General features: G+C 36.9%; 1 protein-coding gene across 1 annotated transcript; it reads left to right on the plus strand.

Annotated features, from left to right (window-relative positions):
• The first annotated feature begins 1,620 nt into the window (after positions 1 to 1,620).
• On the plus strand, positions 1,621 to 10,302 carry LOC135706684 (glucose dehydrogenase [FAD, quinone]-like). Its single transcript, XM_065228329.1, has 3 exons — positions 1,621 to 1,998; positions 2,161 to 2,391; positions 8,640 to 10,302. The coding sequence occupies exons 1-3, from the start codon at positions 1,836 to 1,838 to the stop codon at positions 10,130 to 10,132; spliced, it is 1,887 nt and encodes a 628-aa protein (XP_065084401.1). The 5' UTR covers positions 1,621 to 1,835; the 3' UTR covers positions 10,133 to 10,302.
• Positions 10,303 to 10,766: the final 464 nt, after the last annotated feature.

Raw genomic sequence — 10,766 nt, forward strand, 5'->3', positions numbered from 1 at the left:
AGTTGTAGGTTAGTTGTAGTTGTAAATAGTAGTTATAAGTAGTCTCCCTTTTCCAATTCAAATCAAACCAATCCCACCAAGGTGGTCATACTTTAAAATAGGCCTGATAGGACTAGGAACTGTAAATAATAATTAAAATCTCAAATGTACCAAAGTTGAAAAGACGCATCTGTGTCACTTAACAAATTCATACATGTAAACCACACAATCACAAGAAATAAAGATCTACCTTGGTGGGATTGGTTTGTTTTTCTCTCTGATTCTAATTGAAATGTCCCGCTATTTATACCGTTCTAAAAGTGAGAGCATCCTCCAAAGACACGCCCATTTTTCAGTCAAAATTGAATCCTATAGCAATCAAATTAAGCAATGACACTGCATAAGAACCCTAGTCATAGACATTTCAAACTAGCGAACAACGAATAGAAGATTAAGAATCACATAGATGAAGACTAACTCATTATTTCTTTGTTAAAAGATCATCCCTGGTCCAGGCAACCTGAGGACTTATCACTATTAACAAGGCATAAAAAGAAGAAACAGATGTGATTACTGAAAAATCCTGTTCCCCTAGTTTAAAGTAGTGATGTCGTAGGTCGTAGGTCTTACATTCCGTAACGTACAACGAAAAGGTGTCTGATTCGTATACGAGATATGATTAACCGTGAAAGCTCTTCTTACGATGACAGACCCATCACGGCATGCACTCGAAACGTATCAACTGTTCAAGAAACCAATCAGAGAAATAAGCAGCTGCAACAGATAAAAGTATTATAAAACAGTTAATACCGTTAACAAGCTGACCACAATTTGTTTCCCGTATCAAAAGCGATCTTTTCAATTACAGAAACATCTTAAACACACGCGATATCAGATCTTCCCACTGGCAGTGTTCGCCAACCCGAATAAAATTAATCATAATTTACAAAATACCTAATTATAATTTGTAAAACTGAATCAAAAGTAGCATATGTGTGCCAGTTATGGTACTAGTTCTCCTGTTTTTGGCCTTTGGGCCTATATCAAATTTGAAGTAAATGTTCATGATTTTATTTGCGTGGATATATGACAAAATATATGTTCTAATATTGTATCAAATTTTGAAAATGAAAATGAAAACCTTTTAAATTTAAGATTACTAAGGACCAACAACCGGTTCACTTTCCCTATTGTAAATGTATCAGTATTTTTACAAAACGTATTAAATATATTGTATAGAGGAAAAACTTATCATCAACCGAAAAATAAAAAAATGAGTGAAAATCAAAAACCAATACGATAACAATGAATGTTTTACTACATTTTTAATGGGGATTGCCGGCATTTAAAATGGCGCTGTCCTACGTGTTCTTGTATTTTTCTATCCAAAAACATTTGCTCTTCTTTGTTTATTATTCTGCTATTCGCTACTTCTCCGACAAAACGCTCATCTAACCATCCATCAACGATGAAAACAAGACGGGTGTGATCTCCACCGACCTATGATGCCGTCGTTGTATGTATGTCCGACAAGTGGAGGCTCGCGCGCCAAACCAGAGATAAAGCAACCGTACCCGTGCAGGCATCCGACGATGGTCAATGATGCTAATTTTCAAGTTCATGGGTATGTGACGGACGATCATAGAGGCCATAGCACAAGAAGATCACCACAGGAACTTTAGTCTTAATCGAGACGTCAACCGGGACGGAAGGATTTACAGCTTGGTGAAAGACCTCCGAAGGCACGCGCGCGTACGGCTAGAATGCAAAATTCGGAGGTGTCGCTAATAAGCTAATCACATTTATCAGTGTCAAAAATTGGTGTCAATCCCATCTGCAGCACGTAACGGGGTGAGATGGCACTCCCGGTGAAATTTTGTGTTTTTGCCTTGGCATTAGCAATGCTATGCATCGGTTCCGGAGATGCATTTTTCTTCTTTCTCAAGTCGCTAGCCCACATCGGGCGGCACGACGACGGTGACGATGACCGATACAACTTTGTGCAACCTACTTATGGCAGTAAGGCGACAGTTATATTATTTTGTTCCCCATTTAGCGTTTCCGAAAAGTGAAATTTGAACTCGTTTTATGCGCAGTGCGCTAGAAAAAAAAATATCTAATTTATTCGCTTGCTATGGCTTTGTTTGTTTTGTTTATCACTACGTATTATTGGTAACGCAGATCCACAGGTGAAAGAGATTCCGGAGTATGATTTTATTATCGTTGGTGCGGGCCCTGCCGGGTGTGTGTTAGCCAATAGGTTGTCGGAAAATTCACGATGGCAGGTTCTGCTGCTCGAGGCTGGTCCTGGAGAGAACGAGCTCAACAACATTCCTATCTTGACAACGTTTTTGCAGAACTCGCAGTACAACTGGGCCGACGTGGCAGAAGCACAAAACGGCTCTTGTTGGGGTAGGTATTGCACAGTTATTTTTAAACAAACTAAAATTGAAATAATAAACAAGATCAAGTGAAGTGCAGCTGTGAAGCAGACGGTCCAATAAATATTTGCACGCAAAATACTCACATACGAAAAATAATTGCACTACTGCGGACTTAATTGGCTTATTCTGCGAATGTCAGGGACTTCAGGTGATGCTTTCCTTCGCTTTGTCATTTTCATAGCTACTCTGGATGTAGTAATTATGATAGGTCGGCTTTCAATCTTTTAACTGTTCACGACACTAAAAGATGCAATCTAAACAACCTGAATTATTTTCGAGCAACTGAATGGGTTCCAAAAAAAATCCATTAACATGAAAAAAAAAAGTTTAACTGGAAAAAACGAGTTTCGTAGACCTCGACATTCGACAAAATGCGACTTCCTCAAATAAACCTTGAACATGGTAATAAGAGAGTAGTATAAAGTTCTTTGGACAAATTAATGTATGTTTCATAAGAGAAATACGTTGAACTGAACACTTTTCGGAGTCCGTCTTCCAGAGAAACTGTCCACACTTTCCGATAATTACTAATCGTTTCGTCATTTTGGATCTTTTCATCATTTTATATTTCCATTTCGTCAAGCCAGTGTAGACTACATACAATGATTATTACAATGTTTACTTACATACTATGCATTAATTCTATTCTGTTTTAGCTTAGTTTTTATTTGCTGCTTGGACATAGTGATGTCAATAGTTCCGCAATGCAAATTATGTAGGCGCATCATTCGATTGATTGGGCTATTTTTTGCATAGTTTGTTCTGTACGATGTTTCTGAAAATAAATTCCGTGTTCTAAGATATCGACAAGGTGTGTAAAAATTTAATTGTGCGAGAATTTCAGCCGAATCTATGCGCATTGAAATAATGTCGTTGATGAAGAAAAGCATTGCAAATTGGCGGCGCTCCTTAAGTGTTTGTATATTGATGAGCATGCAGCGCGCTTCATAAGATGGTAATGGAAATGCAGTCCAATTCAATTTACGTAAAGCATATAAGTGGAATTGTTTTTGGCCAGATTCTTCCGGGATTTCAAGATGTTTCTCCCTGGAAGAGAGGCACAATTTGAAAATACAGATTCAATATATTTTCAAGATCCTGGATATGCAGTATTCGTAATAGATATTACATTTCACGTCAGATATTATATTTTCGTGATTATATTACACGCCAGAAAAGTTCCAAGAGCTGCAATTTTTCCGGGAGTGCATCAACATTTTAGAAATTTTGACAGCTGGTTGATTAAATAATTTACATTGGTCAGATTCCATAGTATTACTGTAGGTTCTATCAAAAACTTATTCTAATAAAATTGAATTGTCTAGAATTGACTGGCCCATACTACAGGTGGACTCATCAAAGTTTCCATTAGCAATTTCCAATGCTACAAAAGCGAGCTTTGTGAATGTTAATGATTTAAATCAATTTTCGGTGAACAGACGAAAGATCCCGACTTCCAACAAAATAACACTGCAATAGGTTTATATACTGTTTAACGTAAAGTGTCAAATCAATCGAAAGTATGTAACGTTGCCATTTTTTAACTAGTAAACTTTTTTTTAAGTAAACTGATTCCTGTAAAGTACGCGCATCGAAGATTTATCTTTTTAATATGATCAAAGTTTCATACCTTTTAAATTAGGTTTAAAAATTAAAAATTAAGATCTCCACTAACTTTTGTTCCAAGATTAAATCTTGTGAAATATAAAACATCAACTACACAGCAAAAAATAAATTGATATCACATCAAAGTGGATGCACTTCAATCGTGTCGAAAATATGGTATAATATTACTTGACAAAAAGGACAAAATTATCATTAATACAGTGCATGAACTGCCATTACGCTGCTTTTACTGCATTTGTTAATTTTTGTGGCTTTAAAAATTACATGAGATTTTCGACATGATTGAAATGCACCTTTTGGATGTAATATTAAAATTTATTTGTTGCTGTGTAGATCTACAACTAAGGAGTAGAGCTCATAGATACATAGAAATACTAAGAGTAGGCATTATTTTTCCGATCATGGTGAACGATTTTCAAATAAATCAAATAATGGGATGGGGGGGGGGGGGGGAGACACTATTATTTACAATGGATGAAGGGGATAAGATTTCAAGTTTAATAGATTACAATGCTGATTTCGTTTCATTTATATAGAAGGGTTTTAAGGTTTTTCAATAAGTCTTACATATTTTTTAGTAATGTTGTATAACAAAAATAAAAGAATAGCTCTTTTCCACTGGCAGTCTAGATTTTTTTTTCTGGAAAAACAAGTATGCAAAGTTGTTCACATCTCACTTGCTCTCCTTTCATGTACAAATGCAGCTCCGGGAATGGAGCAGTCCCACGTCGAATGACGAATCGATTAGACTCGACTTCCTCCGATTTGCATGAAGCTTTGCATAATTGTTTGTTATGAGCAATCATTCACATTTGTAATAAAATTTAGCCATTTTGAATCTTACAATGTTTTTCAAAAATTCCTATTCGACATTTTTCAATAAATCGTAGCACATAAATGTCACTTCTAATTGAAATAACATCCGACATAAAGTTGTAGGAAGTAATACAATCTTTTTGGGAAAAATATAGATAAATTTCTTATTTGTTGGTTTGAAAAAATATAAAAGAAAAAAATTAAAAAAAATAACATCAAAAAACGTCCTTAAGCACAATTTATAATTTTTTCAAAAATGCAAACTTTTTGAAAACCTTGGATATTTAAAAATTGACAAAAATCGTAGAAAAACATCTATTGATCTTTGAATTTTTGCACAGAACACTATTTAAAAGGTCTTACATATTGTTTTCTGTGCAAAGATTATGATAAGAAGATTACTAAGAAAAAGTTTTAAAAAAAATGAGCGAAAGTTGTTATTTTACGATTTATGTAACTATTTATGTGTGTACTTTTAATTAGGCAAATGAACTCACTACTAGTAACTAATTCAGTGGCGTCTCAAAACATAAACTATTATCAAAAATTGCTTGCAATGGATAGATATCGAGTAAACTAGAAGATTAAGTGTATTTTTCAACCGATCCGAGTATGAATATGGCATTAAATCTGGTTTTGAAAGTTGGTGCGCAGGTAAAAAGTGAGGTTACGGGACGGCACTGAACAAATTCAATCGTTAAGGTATTGATAAATTTAGAAATAACAAAGATTCGCTAGAGTAGCCACTGTTTCGCTTTGTGTTTCACTATCCGTTCTGTAGTTCGTCGTCGGAAGTAGTTTTTCCCCTCCTTTCCTTGCTGTCGTCTGTCACACGTAGGGCTACGCGGGACGACAACCTAAAGCAGTGCATCCAGTGGCAGCAATAAGCTATTTAAAAAAAAACTAAATTTTAAACTAGCACATTTTTGTAATTTAATTGTTTAACCCTCTATTGGCTTTTACTCACAAAATTACAAAAAAAATGTCTGTGTATATTTTCCAGGAAATACATTATTTTTTCCTACAACTTTGTCTCAGACGTAATTTCGATTAGAAGAGACGATTACGTGTAACGTGATTTATTGAAAAATGTCCAATACGCCATTTTGATAAACGCAAGATTCAAAATGGCCTAATTTAGCACAAATGTGAATAATTGCCCGTAATAAATTGCCTATATTGAAATTTTCATGCAAATCGGTGAAGATTGAATGAAAAATATTTCTTTTTCTATTCCTATTTCGCCTGGAACTGCACAATGGATAGAATCCAGTTCAACTTGCTGAAAAACATCTTAGTCAGCGAAAAAATAGTTCCATCAGTTTCTGGAGCACAGCGTAGTTTCGAATGATTGGAGGCAAGTGAGAATTGTTGCCATTCATAAACCCGGTAAGTCTCCGTCCGATCATTACTATGATTGTTCACCGGTAATTTCGCTAATGTTCATATATGTATTTTAAAATGAAATCTAAAAATCTCTAAACATCCAAATGTGGTTTAAAGTGAGTGACACTGATAGACAGTGCTGTTAATTTTCATATCATTCGATTGAAGATGAACCAATACAACAATTCAATCAATTATGTGTAAACGAATTCTCTTATGCCCATCATTTGAACAACCCCTTTCTCAATCGAACCTCATCGTCACTGTCAATAGAGTCACTCACTATCATTTGATATACGACAGGAGAGTATGGAAGAAACCCAGCAAAATTGTCCCAAACAAACGTGTTGACCCGATATCGGATCAATGTAAGGCTAATGTGAGATCGATGTCGACCCAATGTCGGGTTGATTTCAGGTTAATTTTGGGTTTATGTCGGGTCAATATTGGGTTGGGGTTTGGTGTAAGTTAGGTTGGTGTCGGGTTTACTTAGCTTTTTCGCCGGAATGTCGACCAGAGCTCTATTTGTGTGTAGGTTACACTCAATTGAATGATATCAAGCGTTTCTCAAATGAGAATGATCCATGCCTTCGTCAAATTACTAAGCAAACTGATATCACCCATTCGAAGGAGGTCCCTTTGATAGCGTATAGCTGCTTTTCTCAATTTTCAAAAAAAATGTTCAATTGATTTTGATAATTTATAGCACTGCTGATAGATAAAGTAAGCGAATTCGAAGCAAAACAGATCTATTTGGCTTAGCTTACTTTATTTATCACTCTAACTCAATTTAAACCACATTTGAATGGTTAAGGATTTTTAGATTTGATTTTAAAATTAAAATATTAACATTAGCGAAATTACCACGTAATCATAACTCGTACTGTTCCAACGCACTTCACACATTAGGCCTCCCCAGGGCTGATGTTTAAATCCCATTTTTATAATTTGTATGTAGAAGACATTGACGATTGTCTTGCTGAACATTGCTCGCTAAGACAGCTTGCAGATGACGGCGTGTTTTCCGTTATAGGACCTTGCAAAGACCATTGCCAGATACTTCGGACAATTTGTCTGGGCCATGAAGCTGGGTATCGAATTCACTCCGGATAAAAGTGATATGATTGTTTTGTTTTTTTCTAGGAAGCATTATCCAGCACAAATACAACCTCAACGCATGGGTAGAAAAATCACTGATATCTTGTTTTTTAATGATTTAAGTTTCTGGTTCGATTCCAAGTTAATGATTTATTTGACCGCGAACGTAATTTTTTTTTTAAACGGAATCCGCTTAGAATAATACACCTCTCCTAAAAATTTCAGAAAAATCGGATGAGAGAAAACAATAAATAAGGGTCCAAATATTAATTCGCAGAGCAACCATATAGAACCTCGTTCTTTTGATCTGTTTTTTTACTGTTTTCCAGCATTTGTATCAAATGGACTTATGCGGTTTCTCAAATCAATTACTCAAATGCACTTGAAGAAAACATATTGCGTATTTGCCGCAAAAATGCCACCAAAGACTAAATTTTCCCGATACTCGATGCATACGATGAGCCTCGAAGTACTCGCGGGCCAATGAGATGTACACAGGTGTGAAAATGATCGTAAAATTGTGTTCGTGTAGTGCAAAATATGTCACGCCCCTCAACAGATCGTTTCGCTGAACTATCTTTATGGTTTCTCATCCGTTGCGAAGAAGTTATAACCCCATTCTGCCGTGAAATGACAAAGTTACGTAAACGTCATATGGCCAATTTCCACTTTTAAACAGATTCGAGAATACTACACACATGTACACACTTAAATTTTTTCGCCAAAATTCCCACAACCGAGCAATTCTGCAATATTTTTCTGAGATTCAGTCAAACAATTGCCGAGACTCAGCTAACAAATAACATTTTGCTGTGATATCAGCTAACAAACAGATATTTTGCAGAGATATCAGCAAAAGTAAATGCCGAGGTAATCGCCTGTTGGAGATTTTACCGAGCTAGATTAAGTGTGTACAAAATTTGAATTTGATATATACGGACAAAGAGAAACAGTGAACATGTTTCACTATTTCTAAACATAGATGACGTGAAGTAAAATCAAAATAGTTTTCATGAGAATCCTATTTCAATTGAGATGTTCTCATTCAATTCTGATGTTCCGTGTTTTAGGAAAAAAAACGTCAAAAGACTGTTCGACCAACCGTCTTTATGCTGAACGTTCTAACCTCGATTCTAGAGCAGATATTGATCAATAACAGTTGCATATTAACGGATTGAATAATTTTGAACTGATACTAAATAATATTAAAATACCAGTTAACACATACCAGTTACTTGGAACAATTATTATAGGTTGAATTATCCTATTGTTTGCTTTTTTTCTTTCTAGGTATGGTCGATCAGCGGTGCAGTATTCCTCATGGCAAAGGACTGGGCGGATCAACTTTGATCAACTATATGATGTACACGCGAGGTAACCCGGCCGATTACGACCGTTGGGCGTCTATGGGTAACCCAGGTTGGTCTTACAGCGATGTGTTTCCCTACTTCCTGAAAACCGAACGAGCATCCCTGCGGGGATTGGAAAAATCAGTCTACCACAACTTCGATGGAGAACTGAGTGTAGAGTTTCCCCCATTTCGTACAGATCTGGCGCAAACCTTCGTGAAAGGAGCCCGGGAAATCGGACACAAGAAAATCGACTACAACGGAAAAGGTCAGCTAGGAGTGTCCTACGTGCAAACCAATACGTTGAATGGAATGCGTCAAACTGCATATCGTGCGCTGATTGAACCCATTTTAGCAAACAGACCGAATCTACACGTGAAAGCCTATAGCCGAGTAACAAAAGTCCTTATAAATCCCAACACGAAGAGCGCCTACGGAGTGACTTATACGAAAAATTTCAGAAATGTTGATATACATGCACGAAAAGAAGTAATTCTTACAGCTGGAGCCATCAACACACCGCAGATACTGATGCTTTCCGGTGTCGGACCTGAAGATCTCCTCCAGGACATCAAGGTTCCTGTAAACGAAAATCTTCCTGTAGGACAAAACTTGATTGACAGTATTGTTTTCAGTGGTTTAACATTTGTATTGAATGAAACCGGGCATGCTTTACTGACTGACAGCAGGTTTCAGCTTCATTCTATAGCAGATTATTTCAATGGTCAGGGTCCACTGACTGTTCCTGGAGGAGTGGAAGCCATTGACTTCTTGCAAACGAGTCGAGCTAAGGAACCCGGTGTACCGGATATTGCGATTGTATTCTCCACTGGATCACTGGTTTCCGATGGAGGTCTTGGGTTGCGTAGCGGAAAGCGAATAAAAACTAGCTTGTACAACAAAGTTTACAAACCTTTGGAAACCCTACCGAATGATCAGTGGACTGCTACAGTGGCCTTACTGCATCCAAAATCCAGGGGTTACATCAGACTACGCAATGCAAACCCGTTTAATAGTCCGAAGGTTTACACAAACTATCTTACAGAGGAGGATGATGTGGAAACCTTACTGGAGGGAATCAAAGAAGCTGTCAGAATATCCAAATCTCCATCGATGAAACGCTTCGACGCACGAGTTCTCGGCATTCAACTTCCCAACTGCAAACAGTACGAGATTAGCGATGATGAATACTGGCGTTGTGCTATCCGAACGCTATCTAGCACAGCATATCAACAGTTGGGAACCTGCAAAATGGGACCGCAAGGGGATCCAACAGCCGTGGTTTCACCCAACTTGGAAGTACATGGAGTGGAAAATCTGCGGGTAGCTGATGTGAGTGTGGTGCCTACAACGATTTCGGGACAATCAGCCGCAATTCCCTACATGATTGGTGAGAAAGCGGCAGATCTAATAAAACAACGCTGGACGATGTGATTAGGCTTTAAGCAATGCAGAAAAGCAGTTTCGATTAAAACATGACTTCAACCGGTAATGTAAGGATCTTACAATGTAAGATGCGTATAAGCAGATTATGCATAAAGGTAGAAATAATTTATTTTATTCATAAAGTAGACTTAAAACAATTCTCAATAAATAAATAAAACTTTTAACTTTTAGCGAATATCGGAATGAGTTTTGGTTAATATTTTATTTGAACGAAAGCTTCAATGTTTCAATATACCGGTACTCAATCTCTCAACATCTACACGCAAACCAAAAATCTATGACAATGAATGTTAGTTTCGTTTCCTATCATCCTCTGTTCATGAACATCACAACGAATGTTAGAAGTTGACCTTACAGGCGATGTAATGGTTTTTTGTCTTTTTCATTTCGTGTTCTATCTACGCTTTCGACTATACCAGTAAGCTTGTAGAACGACGCACATTGTAGAACATTGTAGAACGACGCACACACTTGCCTCGAATCTCTCCAGCAGAAAAAGCATACGAAGTCGAGTATGCGAGAAAATGAGCGCTTCATGTTTGCTTTTAGGCTATCAGAAGCATGGAGAGAGCAGTGGAGAAAGCACAGATCTGATAATCGCAACGTTCGTGGTTCGAGTCCA

This window comes from Ochlerotatus camptorhynchus, unplaced genomic scaffold (assembly GCF_037179485.1).
Source record: "Ochlerotatus camptorhynchus isolate MF236.1 unplaced genomic scaffold, CSIRO-AGI_Acam_v1.1 ptg000285l, whole genome shotgun sequence".
Lineage (NCBI taxonomy): Eukaryota > Metazoa > Arthropoda > Insecta > Diptera > Culicidae > Ochlerotatus > Ochlerotatus camptorhynchus.

Bases quoted from the DNA above. Each gene is read 5' to 3' on its own strand.
- LOC135706684 (XM_065228329.1), top strand. From the start codon at position 1,836: ATGGCACTCCCGGTGAAATTTTGTGTTTTTGCCTTGGCATTAGCAATG. The intron at 1,999-2,160 runs GTAAGGCGACAG...TTGGTAACGCAG, and splicing joins TGTGCAACCTACTTATGGCA to ATCCACAGGTGAAAGAGATT. The intron at 2,392-8,639 runs GTAGGTATTGCA...TTTTCTTTCTAG, and splicing joins ACAAAACGGCTCTTGTTGGG to GTATGGTCGATCAGCGGTGC.